The sequence below is a fragment of the Pyrgilauda ruficollis genome, unplaced genomic scaffold (assembly GCF_017590135.1).
Source record: "Pyrgilauda ruficollis isolate IOZ18807 unplaced genomic scaffold, ASM1759013v1 scaffold67, whole genome shotgun sequence".
In the NCBI taxonomy this organism is placed as follows: domain Eukaryota; kingdom Metazoa; phylum Chordata; class Aves; order Passeriformes; family Passeridae; genus Pyrgilauda; species Pyrgilauda ruficollis.
In genome coordinates, this window is record NW_024528488.1 from 1524761 (window position 1) to 1544175 (window position 19415).

Sequence of the window (19415 nt, forward strand, 5' to 3'; positions counted from 1 at the left end):
GTTCTGAGGTGTTGCAACCGAGTCCCGCTGAACTGCACAGCCCAGCACAGAGGAAGGGACATTTTCTCTGTTCTGTGGGGGCTTGCAGAGGTTGGCTTTGCTAAGCTTGCAGATCTGAGTCCTGGCAAAGGCTCTGTGGATCAGGCTTGGGGGAAGGGACTGTAACCCTCCATAACCCACACTAGAGAAAGGAAGAGTCACCCAACAGATAAAGTGTTATCCCACTTCATAAAGGTCAGCAGACAATGAAACGGATGAATTATTATCTGTGTGAGAGTCTGAAAAGCCAAGATACTGCAAGGAACCTGGGTGGGTTTTGTTTCAAAGGATAAACAGGATCTTGCTGTGTCCTGTTGAAAATATCCTGTTGTGTAAAGATGATTTTTTTCCTGTTTATCTTAAGCAGAATGTGCAACTACTAATGAATGCAAGGCTCTAATGTCTGAGCTGAAGATCCTCATCCATATAGGACATCACCTGAATGTGGTCAACCTGCTGGGAGCCTGCACCAAACCTGGAGGTGAGGAGTCCTCATTAAATTTGGAGCAAAAAGGAAAACACTTTTCAGACACTTTGGGGTGTTTGGAAGTGCCTGTGGTGCAGTCAATTCAAGCACAGCCATTTCCAGCTCTCTACTCACAGGAGAGCTGCTGCTGCTCCTGCAGGATGTGGCCTCATCCCACCCAGGGCTCCTGAACCTCTCCCACCCATGGTGTCACCTCTGTTCTCTCTGGAGGCACTGAAGGGAGGAGAACACTGGACTGCAGTGAGGTGCCCAGTTCTTCCCCGTGGGCATTTCCTGGCTTCTTCTCCCTCTCCTTCCCTGCCTCATCAGGAGGATGCCTTACCAGGCTGAGCCCTTGGTGCCCTGAGCCTCCCCATTCCCACACAGCAGTTTCTGCTCTGTGTACCAAAGCCTGGGACAGCCCTGGGTGCAGCAGGAGCAGGGACTTGCATGGGGCTGAGCTGGCAGGACTGGCCCTGCATCATACAAAGTACCATAAATGTCAAACCTTTGTCACTAAAACATCCCTTTGCACACTGCCAGACAAAGCAGCTGTGCCTCTTACTGTGCTTCATCTTCAGGGGAGCTGCTTCTGAGGATGGCTCCTCACTGCTGACCTCCAAAATCTTCAAAACCACCCCCAATGAACAGGTTTAGGAGACCCAAGTCCAAGGGAAACCCCAGAGGGAAAGAAATGAAGGAGGAAATCAAGAGAGATGGTGCACAGATCTCTCATCATCTGAGACCCCAAACCCATCAGTTTGTAACAGCTGTTTTCCAGTCACAAGGGAAAAGGAAAATTTCAGTGAGGGAGATTTGGGAGGGTGCCAGGGAAGAAATCTTTCCTCCAGCAAGGTGGTCCCAGTTCCTCAGGAAACAGCAGCCAGCAGCCATGGATACTGCTGGGGTCTGGGAGCTCCCAGGAACTGCAGCACTCCAGAGCCCAAAAGCTTGTGTGGGAGCAAGGGGCAGCAGCTCCAGCTGAGGGGTTTAGGGCTCAGATGCAGCAGGCAGGAGCCTTTGCTGGGGCCTGTGAGCAGAGGGGCTGGGACACTGGGAGTGCTGGGGACTCTCCTGTGCTCACAAGTCCCTGAGGGGGCTCAGGACAAGCAGGAGTCTCAAACCAGCAGCAGGACCAGGGGTCAGTGGTTCTTCACCAAAGCAGCCCCAGAGTTCTGCTTGTTCAAAACACACCTCAGGACTGATCAAAGGCTCTGATTGTCCAGTTTCTGAGAAGCTTTTTCTCCCAGGAGTTCCTCGATTTCCCATTCTCCATCCTGCCCCATCCTGGGTGGGAGGTGACCCTCCCTCCTCCCTGCCAAGTGCCTGGGCAAACTTTTGGAGGGCAGAGGGGTGCAGCAGGACCTGACAGGGCACGGAGCAGCCTCGAGGCAGGCACTGCTTTGTTCTCCTCTGAGCAGTGCAAGTGCAGACTAAAGAAAAACAGCCTGGAGCTCCAGAGGCAGACACAGATCCAAGCTCCTGTGAAATTCCAGTGCTCTCCCTCCCCTGTTAGGCTTTATGTAACCGTGTATTCCTGATGGAGACTCGTATTAAGTATGCACATACATTATTTTAACAAGGTATCAAATAACAGAATTTAACACTTTGGCGGAGTGTCTGATGTTCAGCAGTCAGAACTAATGCAGTGTGTGCTTTACAATGAGGGAACAAAATATGGAGAGGCCATGTCTAGGAAGCGTTTCAAAGCCATGAATAAATCACTAAGCAGAGCTTTAAAGCTGTTCTGGAATCTGCATTTCCTCAGGGCATCCATGAGGGACATTGGATTTTGGGTTCTTCAGAGCCAAATCTCTTGAGCACGGCCAGATGCCAGCACTGAGCAGAGCTCTGAGGTCAGCACTGGAACCACTGGGATTTGGGGATTTGGTGTTTTTGCAGCCACTGCAAGGTTTTCAGGCTTGTTTCAGCTGCAGCAGAGGGACTAGGGGTCCTGGAGAGCCCCAAGGTGTGCACTCAAGGCAGCAGTGCCCTAGGGCTGGGTGAGTGCAGAACCTGCAGGAATCCACAGGGAACACCACGGGCTCAGTTCTGCCTGCATTGATGCCTCAGGTTTTAGCTTTTATATTTTTCAGATTCTATGCTGCTTTAGTGTGTGGGTCTGGGCTTCACATTATGGGATGATGAGCTCTCTGCACAGAGCAGAGAGACAAAACAATTCCTNTGGGCTCTTGTGCTGCCCAAGGTGGATCCATTGAGGGCTTTTAATAAATCCCTGCTTTATTCTTTAGCTCTGTCCAGCCTCTGTTGTAGGTCAGCCTTCACAAGGCATCAGCAGGAATTCAGCATCTCCCTTTCTGTGGTCCCAAAGGCTGCTCCTCTGCCTGTCCCACACTGTCCCGGGATCACTGCTTCCTCCTGGTGCTCTCCCAGGCCATGCTGGGCCTGGAGCCGACTGCAGCCCTGCTCCTGCACCCTGCTCCTGCAGCTCTGCTCCTGCCCTGCTCCTGCATCCTCCTCCTGCCCTGCTCCTGCATCCTGCTCCTGCAGCCCTGCTCCTGCAGCCCTGCTCCTGCAGCTCTGCTCCTGCAGCCCTGCTCCTGCATCCTGCTCCTGCATCCTGCTCCTGCAGCCCTGCTCCTGCAGCCCTGCTCCTGCCCAGGAGGATGCAGGAATTCCAGCAGGAACCCTGCTGAGCTCCTTCCCCAAGGCCAAGTGCAGCTCTCAGCTCTTCCCCTTTGAAGTGCAAACTCCTCAGTCTGAACCACAGACCTTCTCCAGAGAAAAAGGTTCTGGACATGAAAGTCTCTGTGTTTGGGGTTGATAATATTCCATGTTTATCCACATCCCAGTCCCATGGATTCACCCTATCTTACATTTGATGATTACAAAAAATAAAGGTCCAGAATGCAGCTTTTCCTTTCCCTAACATCTCATACTGCAATATAAAAGCATTTCAAGGAGCTCTTAAAAACCTGCATAATTGTGTAAAAGCAGCACTGACTCTACAGTGGTTTGTAGAGGAATAAGAAGAAAGTGAGAGCACTTTCCAGGCTTTCAGAAAAAGGCTTTCAGGCTTTCAGAAACTTCAGTTTTTTCAGAAACTTATTCTGTTTTTCCAGGCTTTTCAGAAACTTCTGAGTATTTTTGCAGTTTTTCATTTAGATCTGTCTATGGCCCTGCATACTTTGATTTCCTCTAGTGGCATCAGCTCCACCCAAAATAAAGAATTGTGAAGCCAGCAGAGAAAATGAAAACTGCTCCATGTGCAGAGCAAACCAACCTTAACAGCATCTGGGATTGTGTTGATCATCCTGAATTTTCCTTGTTTATAAACTAGGAATAAATACCAACTGTTACCATCCAATGGGGAAAACTAAGAATGTGTTCCCTTCTCTCCACATCCCTACTGGTTGTGTCACTCCTGTGTTTCCTCATTTCCTCATCTGTATAATAGAAATGCCATTTATTTTGAAGAGTATTTGGTAGGATAAATTAGAATTATGTGCTTTGCAGTGCTTCAAAACTCATTTGACTTTCACTGTCTTTTTTAGGTCCTTTAATGGTCATAGTGGAATATTGCAAATATGGAAATCTGTCCAACTATCTCAGAGGGAAACGAGGAGATTTCATTGCATACAAGGTAAGAAAATGAGACTTTTGTCACAAGGCAGGGAATCAACAACCACTGACAAAAGCTGGATTTGCTCTGCACTGGCAACAAAGGAATTGGGTATTTCTATGAGCACTTTATTTTCTCTCTACATTTCAATTTGCACAAGCAAGAAGAGGGATGTATTTTCCCTGCAGGATCTCACTGCTGTCCTCTTCTAACATCTCCTAAAGAATTAGTTGCAAGTACCCAAAAACTCCAAGCACTTGAAAGAGAGGGAATTACTTCCCAGCACAAGGGGGGCAACAAAACAGCAGTGAAAAACTGGCATTAACTGAACTAGGAGAAAGTGAACCCTCCCAAAACACAAATCTGTTTTGGGTATATTTGTTTCTAGACCCCAAGTGAAAGCAGTTCATCCTTCCCCCATCTGCTCATTCCATCCTCTGTCTCTTCCCCTGTGCCAGCCCTGAAGTCTGTGCTGTAACAACAGCCTGGATCATGGATATTTTACATCAAAACCAACCAGTGGTTTGGTTCCCAAACAGCTCTTTGCATGCACACAACACCTGTGCCTGCACAGACTGGGCTGGGCTGGGAGCAGGGCACAGGAGAAGAAATCAGGGCTGGGGAGGGATGGGACTGACCCCTCCTCATGAATATCCAGTGTGGAGCAGGATCTGTGACCCCAGCCCTGCCAGAAACTGCAGCCTCACCAAGACTGTTTTCCCAGATGACTGCAGTATTATTATTATTGTTAAAGCTATTGTGTGCAGGCAGCAAAGTACGTGAGGGACTTTGTGTGAGTGAAGGAGCTTTTCCTGGTACACTTACTCAGAATTTCTTTCTCACCATTGTTGCCATGAGTTGAGGGCTGGGCTCACTCCCCAGCACAGACATATCAGTGCCCATCATGCACTCACCTTGAGGGGATTTTTAGCATCCTAAGACAGCAAGAGAATTACAGCCTCATTCTGCTCACCTCTCAGTCTCACCCAGCCAGCTTTCAGCTAACTCTGATGTGGAATATTGCTATCAGTGAAAGGGGAATAATAAGTCAGAATAAGTAGGAAACCAGGTTTTATAATTTATAGTTAGAACTAATAAAGCCTGGTTTCCTATTTATTCCCACTTCAAGAAACATAATGTTCAAACATGGTCATCTTCAGAGGACCTTTCTCCTTATGCCATTGTGTCACATATTTTGAATCCTCAAGCATTGCATCATACAAAGCTAAAAATTGGGTTTGTGCCATTTCTAGTCCCAGGAAAACTCTGACCAAGCAGAGAAGAGTCTGGATGAGTCCAACAGTGATTTGACTGAACTGATCAAGAGGCGCCTCGAGAGTGTGGCCAGCACAGGCAGCTCTGCCAGCTCAGGATTCATTGAAGATAAGAGTTACAGTGACTCAGAAGATGATGAAGAAGGTAAAAAAACCCTACCTCATCCCAAATCTTTTATTGGAAAGACTTCTGTCACTTGGCTAGTGCCACACACACTGTCACACACTTTACAAGCCTTACATGGCTTGGCTTGTTCCTGAAATCCCAAATTCTCCCTTTTGCCTGTTCCCCACTCCAACTTTCTCACAAAAAGAGAGCTCTGTATTGTGTACAAAAGCTGCTCCTGTTGTGTGAGAGGAGAAATAGGAATGTTTTACCAGACTTGTGAGGTCACTCTGTCCCTGGGCTCTTGTCTATAAAGTTTCCCTCACTCCCAGCCTGAGGTGTTGTTTCCCCATAGCTAAATGAGTGACTGATGGATGAGGGAACTTCGTTAATCATCTGATCTTCTGCCTCTGGGTCAGTGGCTGCTCACCCAGAGCTGTAACCCTTCAGAGATCTCACACCCAGCACTGTGTGCGGGGCTGGGGCCATCAGCACACAAGTGGCACCACTGCCACCCAGCTCTGGAGCTGTGTCACATCTCTGCCACATTTTTGCCACGTTTCTGATCTCTCCTAGATGCTGAGGATCTGTACAAGAGGCCCTTGACTCTGGAGGATCTGATTTGCTACAGCTTCCAGGTGGCAAAAGGCATGGAGTTCCTCGCCTCCCGAAAAGTGAGCTCATTCAGACTTCTTGCAGAGTATCTGATGTGAAGAAACCCAAACACACTCTTGAGTCTTAGAAATCTGCTTTTTGCTCTGCCGTTAGAGTGTTGGAGATCACGTTAGCTCTGGTGGTTAAGCAGTAATTAGCACTGAAGGGGTTGTGGAGTAGCATTCATCATGTTCTTGGCTGCAGGGACTGGCATCTGCAACAGGAGGGTATAGATAGAGGGAGTGAAGTTCTCAGAAATTGTCAGACAATTTGTGGAACTGCTTCATAAATAAACACAGAAAGGCTTGTAGAGAAATCTCCTTTTAATGTGATGAACAACACCTCTACTGAAAAGTGAGGAGGGAGTATCCAGTTATTCCTTTAGTTTGTCAGAGGTGTTGGGGACTGTCAGCAAGGTCAGCACTGCTTGGATAAACAAGAAGCAGTTTGTAGCCTGTGGAACAGCTTTTTAGGTAATTGCAGTGTAATCCACAGGCCAAAGTGTGCACACAACTGATCCTCACTCACACACAACCACCAGGATGCTGGCTTTCCCAGCTTTTACAGAGATGGGGCAACTGGGAGACATTTTTAAAGGTTTTATTACGTTATCAGTCTCGATGAATAGTGAGACACAAGAGATGTAAAACTCAGTGCATCCCATTAGAAGCTAACCCATTTCCTGGTTACAATACGTTATAAATGTTTTTCAGCCTACTAGCCTTTGCCACCCAATGCTGCTATTACTTCTAACACCAATCACCTCTATTTTTACCCCATGTAGTCCTGCTACAATGCATCTTTCACAGTTCTAAGTCTCTAAAATATCTGATCTTTTTGCAAGGCCATATTGTGAAACTTGTTGAGACTTGTTTCTAGTTCAACCTCTCTCTCAACAATGTCATCTCTATTCTATGGCCTTCCTAAATCAGCACCTCTTATCTCAGAGTTTGCATACAGATATATAAGACTGTGTGAGCTTTCTGTCAGGTTTTGAGAATTCTTTACAAATCCATTTCCCACACGAGGGCAGCTCCCAGAAACCCTGAGCAGGGTTATCCCACCTCACACCCTCCTGGGCCTGCACTGCCAAACGTAGCTGCAGCTGCTTTTTGGCCTCTCTGAAATTTCCCTGGGATCAGCTAATGAGAAAATAGGGCTCCCTTCCTTGTTGTAACTGCAAAGTTATTTAAGACAGAAAAACCAGAAAACTGACTCTAATGTTGGTTTGTTCCCTGAGTTATTCCCCCTTTCTCATATCCCAGCGTATTTGGAGCAGATTCCCACTCATTCTCTGAGCTGCTCCCAGCGCAGTTCATTTCTTTCCCCATTCCCAAAGAAGCTCTCCTGCCTCCAGCTGGAGCAGGGGCTCCTTGCCCAGCCCCCTGTGACCCCATGTCCTTCCCTGGCAGTGCATCCATCGGGATTTGGCAGCCAGGAACATCCTCCTGTCCGAGAACAACGTGGTCAAGATCTGTGACTTCGGCCTCGCCAGGGACATTTACAAAGACCCCGACTACGTACGGAAGGGAGATGTGAGTGCAAGACCCTTCAGTGGTTACCCTCAAGTTGGGCTTGGGCAGATCAGTAACAGCAGACCTGGCAACCTGTTGTGTCTCTGGCTTTTAGGCACGGCTTCCACTCAAGTGGATGGCTCCAGAAGCTATTTTTGACAAAATTTACACCACGCAGAGTGATGTGTGGTCTTTCGGAGTGCTGCTGTGGGAAATATTTTCTCTAGGTAAGAATGGTTTCAAACCTTTTTTTCCCCTAATTTATGGCTGCTTAGCTAAGAAAAGCTTTTAAAAAAAGGTGGTAATGTGGGGCAGTGCTTCTGTTTCGCTGAGGACAAGTGCACAGTGCAGACCAGGTGTACAATACAGCCAATTTCAATGAGAACTCCACCTGACAAAGGACATGAAAACACTGGGGAGGGGCATCAAAAATCCAAAATCCTGGACCTAACATTTGTACCCACTGAAAGCAACAGAGCTCAGAAATAAATGCAAGCCTTTGCTTCTGGGAGGAGTGGGAGGTTTCTTGGAGAACAACGAAGAGGTTTCTCGTCAAACCACGCCTGCTTCAGGGAACCCCAGAGCTGCAGGGTCACCCTGCTGTGGGCACAGTGGCTGCTGCTGGCAGCCCATGCAACATGAGCCCACATGATATTTTATCCCAGCTTGAACAACCATCCCACAAAATCTAAGATTTTCTAGGTAAGAAAAATCTCCTGGCAACAGCTGCTGTTGGGTTGGTGCAAGGAGCAGTGATGGGCTCAGCCTAAACCCTTTTGGCAGTAGACCAAGGGTAGAACATGGGCTCTTGTGGCTGCATCATTTGCAAGCCACAACATTTCTAAAAGAATAATAATGATGTTCTTTATGTACTGGAGATGTCATCCCAGGATGCTGTTAGAAATCTCAGCCTCTCTGAGCTCTGGTTTCTGTCCAGCAGATAAAGCTGTGAGACCTACACAAGCAGCCCTACAGACACTTGGACTGTGCTGCTCTCAGATTCTCCTTGCAGAGGGGCAAGATTTGTTTTCCTGAGAGAATTTAGGAATGTCAGCTCTGGCTTTTTAATCAGCATTTGCAGACAAAAGAAAACAAGAAGCATTGTCAACTTAAGCTGCTGGATTTTAAAGCAAACTCTAATCTCCTTCTATCTTTGGTTTAATAGATCAGTTGAAATTAATGATTGGGCTCAAGATGCCAAGTGAAAATGCAAAGTCTGGAGCTGTTTCTATCCTAATCTTTACTTAGGGATGGCTGCAAAATCATAACCTGCTCTCAGTCCAAGTCTTTGATTTGAACTTTTCCCTGCTCCACATCTGCACACCAAGCAGAAAGCTCACATGGAGTGGTTGAAACAAGTGGCAGCTGCTGCTTTCCCTGGGGCTCAGCCCCAGTTTTTTAGGGTGTTGTTATTTTGGGGTGAGCTCTCCATGGCTCTGTAACAGCATCACCTACTGCAGGTTTAGAAACAGCACAGAAAGGCAAAGCTCCAGAAGCACCAGGTATGCCCTGGTTTTATCAGATTATTCAGGAAGATGCTTTAGCATCAGCATCCACAGACACACTCAGGGGACAGGCTCTCCACTGGGAACCAAAGGGATGGAATGCTGATGAATCCAAGGGGCACTGCAGAAACAAACTTTGTATCACTCCCAAAGGTCCTGACAGAATTTAACAGATGGCCTTTAATACTGAACACTCATACAAATTAAAATCCAGTCAGTGAAATTCACGTCTATTTTAATCTATTTTAAAAAAAACCATTTAATCTGGGTTCTTTTAGCCCCTTTCTTGGCACTGTCCCCTTCTGAATTTGGAATCTCCCAAATGGCTGCAGGGGCTGCCACCCGTGCAGCAGCCTCTGCCCTGGCTGTGACGTAGATCACAAACTGCTTTTTCAGTTGGTGGCACAGGCTCAAACCAGTCATTTGCTCTGAGAGGGTTTTTCATCCAGCTCATCCAGGCATGCCTGTGGTTTGGCACTGCTCACATCTGCAGCTCAAATGATAAATATTTAATTAAGGATTTGTGTCACTGATTGAATTCTGTCATATAAAAGTTTTACAGATCATTGAGAGCCATGAGATGGAAGTTATTTGTCGTTGCCACAGGGTGTGTTTTGGCTCCCATTTACAGCTGCTGCTCTCGCTGGGTCCCACAGGCTGAGCACCCTCTAAAAAAGGGAAAAATACTGATTGGGAAAATGCAGAGTGTAGTGTGTGTTGTGAAGAACAACAGGCTGCCTGCAGAAAGGCTGGCAGCCTGGATCTGCTTTGGTGGTACACAGGGAAATCAGGACTTGAGGGAATATTAATTTCCATCTGGGGCTGAGTTTGCAATGAGCTTTAAATTATTCCAATGGGGTCAGCACACCCTGTGTCAGGTAGTGCCAGCAGTGTTTAACACATCCTGAAATCACTAATGGTACAGAATGTCAGTGTCTCCTGGAATTTCAATGTGCACTGTTCCAAAAGCAATCAGAGATAATTATGTAAACAAGCAGTGCCTGGTAGTAACATCAGCATCTCATTATCCCACTAAAATTAAACCAAGATCAAAAGAGGGCTCCCATATCTGATGCATGCCACATCTTTGAGCATTTTGAAGGAGATTTCCCCTAAGGAAAACATCATGTGTAGGCCTTACACCATATGTTCCAGCCTACATTTCTCCCAAGCTGTCTCAGCATTCCAAATCCAAGTTATCAGACTTATCCCATAGTCCAGATAAAGACAGTGATGAGTGGAAGTGGGAAAGGGAGAGTTTCTTGCTTTTATGATCTGAGCTGCCTCCAGCTGATAGGAGGCCAGCACTGGCCAAAATATAAATTACCAAAAGATCCTGCAGTCAAAAATGAATCATAGACTCATGGAATGTTGAGGGGTTGGAATGGATCTTCAAAATTATCTAGTCCCAACCCCTCCTGCCATGGGCAGGACTCCTCCTGCTAAACCAGGCTGCTCAAGGCTTTATCCTGTAGGAAATAGAATATTATTCAACCTGGTTTGGATTACTGCCAGGGTTGGGGCATCCACAGCCTCCCTGGGCAACCTCTGCCAGGGCCTCACCACCCCCAGTAAAGTATTTAATCTTAGTATTTAACCCAAATGTCCCTTCTTCCAGTTTGTCCCAGTACTCCTTGTCCTATCACTGTTATCCTTTGCCTTCCCTGTATTTGCTCTCACCAACATCTCGCAGTTGATCTGATCTGTGATGAAACCAAAGAGAGAGAGAGCTCAGATTGTGAGAGCAAGTGGGATTCTCCATCCATGAGATGGGCAGTTAATTCCCTGGTTATTCTGAGCATAATGACAGGCCAAAGGCACGAAGGAAGGAAAATCTGGGTATAAAGCAGAAATGATGGTGCTGCCTCTCTCCAGCTTACATAACTCCAGGAAACACTCTCAGTCCTGTGCTCTGGTACTTGCACATCCAGGGAATTCAGAAGTGCTGTGGATAAGCATCCCTGGGCTCTGCATGTCCTGGGAGCCCATTTGAGCTGAGATTCCTTCTCAGGCAGTGCTGGGCTCTTGGCTCCCCAGTGCAGGGTCTGCTCACTGAGCAGTCAGGTTCACAGAGTAGAATAATTCTGGAAGCAGCCACATTTTGACCCCTTCTTCAATGCTTTATCCAAAAGATTTCTGCTGTTCTCATTGTGCCCCCAAGTGCACAGCACATGATGGTGTTTGCAGGAAATATGCAGGAATGTTATAGCCAGTAAATCATACACAGATTCCTCCAGGGCTGGATACAGATTCCATTCAATCTCCCATGTTAAGACTTGATGAAATTGTTTCCAAATTCATAATCCAGCCTCCAGGATGCCAAAATGTCCAAGACAAGAGTTGTGCTGCACAGGAAGCATTGGCTTAGGGGGGAGGGAGGGAGGCAAGTTACAAATCTTTTCATTTTATTCACTGTAGGTTCAGTAACATTTTAAATTTCAGCTTAGATTTCTTCTGAATTTTACCTGTGAGCTCTGGATTACTCAGATGCCAGAGCACTCTCCCAAACTTTTGCGGGAGTTAACACAAAGCTCCTTCACAGCATTCAACCTCCACAAAACAATTCCAGTTGCCATGAGCTGTCCTGCCAGGGTTCAGCCAACACTTGAGTGGCACTCAAGGTATTGACACAGCCAGGAAAAAAAACAAGGCTGAAAAGCTGGAAGGTCACTGTCAAGGGAGGCTTCCCTGGAGGATAATGCATATCCAGTAGCTGGTGAGCCAGGAGAGGAGCAATTCCACTCATGAGATTGAACCACGGTTCTCATGGTCCTTGGCAGGAGCCAGGTGCCCACAGCCTCCTCTGCACCTGCTCACAGGGGTTCTGAGGCAATGAAGGATGAGCAGGAATTACTCACTCTGTGTGTATCCTCTCAGTGCAGGATATTGGCAGGGTAACAGTTTGGAAAGCACCAAGGAACCCATTGAATGAGCTGAAACTTTTCTACTACTGACCAAGAGATACTTCTAAGTCTTAAACTAATAAAGTTTATTTCTCCTCTGCTCTATTTTACCTTGGGGTGGTCCTGAGTGTATCACAAATGCAGAGGAGACAGTGTGATTGAAATCTCTGAAGGGACAGAGTGAGTCTGTGACAGGTTTCCAAACAAAAACTGTAGATTGTGAGTGACTGCAACTCCTTCTTCACTTGAGCTCCTGTTACTGCCAGCCTCTGGGTGACACTGAATGCTCAGCAGAGATCCCCTGGGCTGGGACACAGACTGTGCCATCCTGAAGCCCTGTCTTTTCTCCCACCAGGTGCCTCTCCATACCCTGGGGTGCAGATAGATGAGGATTTCTGCCGGCGGCTCAAGGAGGGGACCCGGATGAGATCTCCAGAGTATTCCACTCCCGAAGTGTAAGAGCTGCTGGGAGCTGCTGGGAGCTGTACACCTCAGAGATTGTGTTGAAGTGGGAAGGGAGAGCAGACCACAGCTGGGTATTTTATAATCAGTAAAGCTGTGTTTGAGTATATTTTGGGTGTCTGACAGCACAGACTAATGCTGAGGACAGCCCAAGTCAGCCTGGCCTTTGCCAACAAGAAGATGATCAGATGCCCCATGTCAGCTGCAGTTCATGGAGCTACTCATGTAGTACTGCGTGGAGCTACTCATGTGTACATGGAGCTACTCATGTGTTCATGTGCATTACTCATGTAGTTCATGGAGCTCAGACTTCAGATTCTGTGACAGAAACCCAGTACCCATAACCAGGCCTTACTTCAGCAGTATCAGCAGGGCCCAGCAGCCAGACTTTAAGTTAGGTGAAAACTAAAATCCTGCAGGCTCAGCTGAGGCAGGAGTATGGAAGCAAAAAGCATCCCACATGGAAACTAAACCAGAATTTCAGCATGTGGAGATCTGAACCTCTCTTAATTCAAAGACCCACCAAACCAGGCAGCAGTGGAATGAAACAGTCTGGAAGAAAAGCTCCCATCCTTTCCCATTCCTAATGCCTGTGTTTTTCCTGCAGCTACCAGACCATGCTGGACTGCTGGCACGGGGTTCCCACGGAGAGGCCAACGTTCACCGAGCTGGTGGAGCGCCTGGGGGATCTCCTTCAGGCCAACGTGCAGCAGGTACAGCAGGGCCAGCCCTTCTGCAAGAAATGTGGATTGGGAGTGGACACCTGTGTGCATGGGCAGGGTTATTAAACACTTATTAATATGAGATTTCACTTCCTAGCACAGCTCAGCGGGAAGATCCCTGCTGGGATGAGTAAAGACAATGCTAACTACTCAAATGTTAACTTTACTTCTGATTTTCTTCACCTCCTGAACTTTGTCTCTCATTTCCAAGTTTATGTTCACCAGTGCTCTTGGGAGCTTTGCAATTATGCAGCTTAAAGCACAGAAAGTCAGGTATCTCATGATTAACTTCATAATAGTTAAACCAGTTGTTTTCTTCTTCAGTAAAAACAACCAGATCAGTTATGCAATTGTCAATTTAATTGAAGAAGAAATCAAACACTCTCCTCCAGCTCCTTCCTGTTTGTAAACAAATTTAGTGGAGCTGAGTTGAAGGGGGCCCAGTCTGCAATATGAAGAGCTTGTGAGTTTGATTCTATAACCAAAGTAAATTGAGGATACATAAAAATCATGATAAGGGAACAGGGCACTTAACTGCTTCTTAAAATTAAAAACAAAAAGAAGCACAGGGAAATTTGGACAAATAGTTTCAGGAGCTGAAGGCAGAGTCATTCCTGAGGATTGCTGCAGGGGGTAATGACAATGCAGAGCTCATTACCATGAGCAGCAGCAGTTCCTGGGAAGGACAAGAAATTAAATCCTTTCAGGCTCCCATTTTAAGGCTTGACTCTTCCCAAGCTCCTGAAGTTGAACAAAACCAGGCAGTACATGGGCCATTGCTTCAGACTTGGACTGGAATATCCCAGCCCATGTTCAGCCATCCCACATCACAGGGTTCCCAAAGTGCCCCGGTTCCCTCACAATGCCTTCTGCACAGTAATTTTTGGATGAGGTGTGCATTCTAGCTTCCATAACTTCCACAGACTGTGAGGAACATGATAATCACCTTGAACAAACATCACAGTTAAGTTAAATCACAATTTTGTCCTTTCTTATCACAAAGCTCTGTAGGATACAATAACCTCTCACATCTGAGATGCAGCACAAAATGAACTTTACCAGTTTTGTGCTCTTTTCTGTTTTTAATTTCATAGGATGGCAAAGACTACATTCCACTGAACATCACCTTGTGTCCAGATGGAGAATCCAACTCCAAAACCAGCCCTGTGGAAGAAAATCTGAACAATGGAGTGAATCGCTGGAGTGCAGTAGAAACTGGGTGAGAAAAGCAGATACAGGGTGGGGGGAAAGAAACATTTCACTGTCTGGTGTCCTCCCTTAGTATGGCTGGTGAAAGAACCAGACAAATTTGTCAGGGTGTTTGTTATTAGACACAAGAGTTGACAAAAGTGAAGTGGTCCAGGAAACTGGGCTGTGTGAGGAGGCAACTGAGCTGCAAGGGGTGCAGAATCTGCCTGGGCTTTGTGCTGACCCCTTGACTCTCCTGCTTTCAGTAACAACAGCAAGAAGAGACCCCTGAGTGTGAAGACATTTGATGAGGTGCCAGTGGAAACGGAGAAAGTGATGCATGAGGTAAGAGAGGTGACTGCATCCTTCCCTAGCAGGTTCACAGATCACTCGTCAGCAGCACCAGAAACACTCGTTAGAGCTTTTGGAATCATTTGGTAGGAGAGAACTTTAAATCAGACAGAAGATCTGGCTCTGGCACCTCACACCCAGGGCTCTGTGACAACAAAGAGGGACCTGCATTTCTCTTAACAAATAATTTAAAGAGAAGCTCACATGTGATTGCCCTGGCTTTGATCAGGCTAAGGACCTTTATATGACATATTTCAAGATGTTTTTCCACCATAAGAAAGTGGCAGCTCATTGAAATGAAGCTCTTGGAGGGAAATGTGTCCAGAACACATTCTGGCTGGCCAAGACAGCCAATCACTTGGTGGGGATGAAGGTGTTCAGTTCTGGGCAGACAAGAACAGGATTCAAGATCCTGGTCTTGAGTCACACAAAGGGCTTTAACCCTGGATTTTCCTCACTGCAAGTCAATGTATTTATTGCCAGTTTAATTCCATTGCAGGGTGGGAGAGTGTTAAAGGGTTTAATTTTGGTGCAGGGGAAAACAAAGGCTTGTTTTGTTACAGAATGAGGGTTCTGCTTGTTGGCTTCCTCTGAAGTTATGGGTGGGATTTTCTTATTTTAAAAAATCCCTGAGAACAACTCCTGAATTCCCTCTGTGGCCATGTGCTGTCCCCACCTCAATGGCACCTTCTGTGTCCCTAAGGAGAGACCTCTGCAATGCACAGATGCTCCAGGGGGATCAAAGTTTAGGGAGAAAGCCTGAATCCCTCAGGAATCCTCCTGACACACGAGGAGCAGCAAAGGAAAGCTCCACTGAGAGTCCCTTTTGGACTCCTCAGAGCAGCTCCCTTGGGAAGGCTCAAGTCTACAGCTCCAACTTGTCCTGGAAATATTTCATGTCCTTGACCAACCCAGCCTATTTGTCATTTGTTCTCTGCTGAGCACAAACTGAGGCCCATTATTGCCTTGTATTTCCCCAGATGGAATTTCTGCCTCTTTATCAGTGCATCTCAGGGATTAGAAGGCTTAGAAATTTCCCTGGCTCCTGCATCTTCCCTCTTGCAGGATAAAATCTGTCCCTCTGAATCACACAAAGACGTTTGCTAGATCAATGCAGTCTCAAGAGATTATTGCTGCCAGCAGGAGCATTACCTGCCTAAGAGCTCCCTGTTCATTTTCTAATAAACCTTTACATGAGGGGGAAAAGTTTCCAAAAAGGGTGATAATACATCAAGAGATCAGAAATGAACGTGATGTTTCAACAAGGGTCTTTTAAATCAAACTCTGTGTGTGATCTGCTTTTGGACAAAGTAAGTGTACTTTGGATACTGAAGTTTTCTTAATTATCAACCCTGAATAGTCATTAGGTCATTATTTCAAAGAGCTGTCTTAGCTCTCCAAGTGCTCCACCACACCTTCCTGCCATTGTGCAATTATCTGCAATCTCTGTGGAGATTCTTTTACCAGAGAGGTGTAAGCAAAATGCAGAGCAGCTCCCAGATAAACTGTTCCTAGACCACGTGTTTGAAGGGGAAACAGTCAAGATAAAATCCAGAGACAAGCTGGGATTTACTGAGGGTTTGACAGACCTCATTAATTCAGGATTTCACTTTATACTTCATAAAGTCACTTATAAACTGATCTTACTAACAACTGATAGATGACCAGAGCATGTATAAAACGGCTTTTTCTTGTTATTTATTGTTTGATGAGATTATTTTTTATATCTTGATCAGTTTGACTGGCAAAATAAGACTAAGAGTTTCTCTTCTATGCTGAGGGCTTTTGCTGACTTGGTTCTGACAAATGCACATATGTGCAACTGTCCAGCATCACAAAATATTTCAAAAGCAAAGAAACACCCAGAGCATTTAATATTATTAAATAACTTAAAATGAGGACTGTGATGTCTGTGTATTTGCATAAACTTAGCACAAACTTTAACTGCAGCCTCGAGACTCAGCTTCAAGTGCGGCAGAAGCACAACCCCAACTTTAATCACAACAGTTTTGTTGGACAGCTCATAAAAAAATCCATAAAGGCCAGGGCCATCTATCCTTACAAAGCACTTGCATTTACAAAATGCTGCTGAACTTCCACTTCCTTCAGATCCCAGTGTTTCTAATTGTGTGTTTCCAGTGGGTATTTAAGGAGCTTTTCCTTGGAGGAGCCCAGCCAGAATTATTGGATATATTCTTTATGAGTCTCAGTCTATTCATATCTCAGCTATCCTACGTACATGGTGCCCATATGTCATGCTTAATATCAGCTTCAAATCTGAAAATGTCAAATTATTTTTTGATATGTTCATTTTAAGGGTGCTCTTTGGAAATGCAGATCAAAAACTTTAATGTCATAAAAACAAGGGAAACATTCCTAGGCTCCAGAGCAGCATTATCAGGAATGCTTGGATAAAAATTGATAACACAGGCCTTGATAAAAGAACATCCTGAAGGATTGGTGGCTCCCCTGATGTTCCCTTCCTTCTGCTTCTCAGGAGTCTGACAGTGGGATGGTGCTGACCTCGGATGAGATAAAAAGCCCCAAGAGGTTGGAAATCCGTTCCTGGCCCTATGGGATCATGGCTCTGGCGTGAGTACTCTGGGGGATTTCTTTTTGAGACAGTTCTTCCTTTCAGAGAAATGCTTTTGAAATTGGCAGTTTTGTTTCTGCTGCCAATAGGAAACCTCTGGATATCCAGGCAAGCTAAGAAGAGATGAACTCTGAATTTCAGCCCCATAACCAGAAAACCTTGGTAATGTGTTTTAAGATCAAGGGGCAGGAGATTCTGCAAATGGGATATGGTAGGAGAAAAAAATGAGAATATAGAGGTCAAAATTAGCTGTTTGTTCACTGCCTCCACAGTGTTCTCTCTCAGTGATGGAGCAAAGTTTGAAGAACTTGATTCATTTATGCAAAAGCTGACATTTGTAATTATACCAGTGTGTATATTTAAGTCAGTCAGAAGGTGTGGCATCTTTGCAGCTCATGGGATGTGAGTAAACTTAAAATGCTTGTGCATAGCAAAGAGCAGTCCAAGCACTGCAAAACAGTGCCTTTACCAGAGCCCTGATTGCTGCACTTGCTTCATCATCACTCTGAGACAGAGCTGCAGAGAATTCCCTAAATCCCACCTGGTTTACAAACAGAGGCTGGGACAGGGTTTGCTCTATGTTTATCCACTCATAGAACAATACAGAAGATTAAAAGCAGATTTTTAGCTTTTTGCTCACAGTTCTTTGTATGTCAGTAACAACTACACAGGCAGAAGTGACCCAGTAGTGAAAAACTTCTCCACCTTCCTAGCAACAGTTACCCATTTTACTGATTCAAATGTCAACATGTGGAATTTCAAAGAATAGCTGCCCAAAACATTAAAAAATATATTATTATGTAGCAATGAGTTCCTTGTCTTCTCAGTTAATTAAGCTAATTACTACTTGCCTGGAGTTTTCTCTGAAATCTACTGAGATTTGTATGAGTTTTCTCTGTACTGAGGAACTCCATGACCTTTCCCAGCAAAACAGTTGCTTCTTCTACACCAAGTCTCCCCTTTTCTGCATTAAAGGGAAGTGAGGGATGAGAAGAAGCCTGGTGCACATCTGGATATTCTGGGAGAGTTCCCAGGAGAGGGCATGGTCAGAGTGTGGCAGTTCTGGAGGGGTTGACTCTCACTCAGGTGGAAAGCAGATGGAAAGGGCTTGCCTTGTGTTTTGATGCTTTAGAAGCATCAATTCCCTGATGTTTGAGGGCAGGAGAGGAGGAAAAGGGAGAACGAGAGGAGGAAAAGGGAGAAAGAGAGGGGGAAAGGGAGAAGAAGGAAAGGGAGAAGATTTCCTAAGGAAAGTGGAGAACACTAACAGGAGCATTAGAATGCTATGGATTGTGCTGGATGGCAGCGTGGCCTCAGGAATGTTGTTTCCCAGCAGTATTTTCCCTGTAGCAGTGTCCTAGGGCTGGACCTGGTGGGATTAGCAAAGATCCTGATCCATTTCCATGTTTTTATCCCCTGCACACACCCAGAGCACTCCTGCCAGCACAATCCATTGCTATGGAGACCAAATGGCAGCAGCTCGAAAAGAGGAGCTCAAATGTCAGGAGCTGCATTGCTGTGATGCTTCACCTGGGCTGATTCACCTCTTTCCTGCATGATGTCACACAAATCCAGCAGCCTCCCTGGTGGCATTTATCCCTCTGAGGATTTCTGTCACTCACCCCTGACAGCTTTTCCCTGTTGCATTTCTCTTGTTTGGATAAAGAGTTGGCAGAGGAAGGTTTCCTCTCTGCCCCTTCTAGGCTTTCTCCTGAAAATCTGAAAAGTCAGCACCCAGCCAGATGTGGAAACACAAAAACTCCATAACAGCCTGTTCTTTAGAGATTTCCAGGAAAACCCTCTGAACTGCCAGCAGCACTACTGGGAGTGGATGGGAGGCTCTGTGGGGGCAGTGGATCCCTGCCTGACCCCACCACCAGGGCTCTCCCCACTTCCACTAAGCATTTCCATGGGGATTCCAGGCAGGACAAGGTACCTGAGCCTGTGTGTGCCAGCAGACCCTGCAGAGCATCCCAGCAGAGCCTGCCACACGCTGTGCTGTTCTCCTGCTGCCACAGCACCCACAGAGCTGTGGCTCTCCCTGGCCACATCCTT

The 19415-nt window shown here is 46.2% G+C and overlaps 1 protein-coding gene and 1 long non-coding RNA gene across 3 annotated transcripts in view; one reads left to right on the top strand and one right to left on the bottom strand.

The window, feature by feature from the left end:
* LOC121362872 (vascular endothelial growth factor receptor kdr-like) overlaps positions 1-19415 on the top strand; it is a 125573-nt gene that overhangs the window by 94784 nt on the left and 11374 nt on the right. Inside the window, exons 19-29 of one of the 2 annotated variants that reach the window (XM_041484775.1) lie at positions 404-520; positions 4021-4109; positions 5342-5507; positions 6045-6142; positions 7535-7657; positions 7752-7863; positions 12400-12499; positions 13114-13219; positions 14323-14447; positions 14683-14761; positions 17265-17359. In XM_041484775.1, the coding sequence (XP_041340709.1) occupies positions 404-520; positions 4021-4109; positions 5342-5507; positions 6045-6142; positions 7535-7657; positions 7752-7863; positions 12400-12499; positions 13114-13219; positions 14323-14447; positions 14683-14761; positions 17265-17359 (1210 nt within the window). The remainder of the gene's footprint in view (positions 1-403; positions 521-4020; positions 4110-5341; positions 5508-6044; positions 6143-7534; positions 7658-7751; positions 7864-12399; positions 12500-13113; positions 13220-14322; positions 14448-14682; positions 14762-17264; positions 17360-19415) is intronic. The other variant, XM_041484776.1, reaches the window with a different exon arrangement.
* The window catches only part of LOC121362875, a 134776-nt gene that overhangs the window by 22537 nt on the left and 92824 nt on the right, over positions 1-19415 (bottom strand). The window lies entirely within an intron of this gene.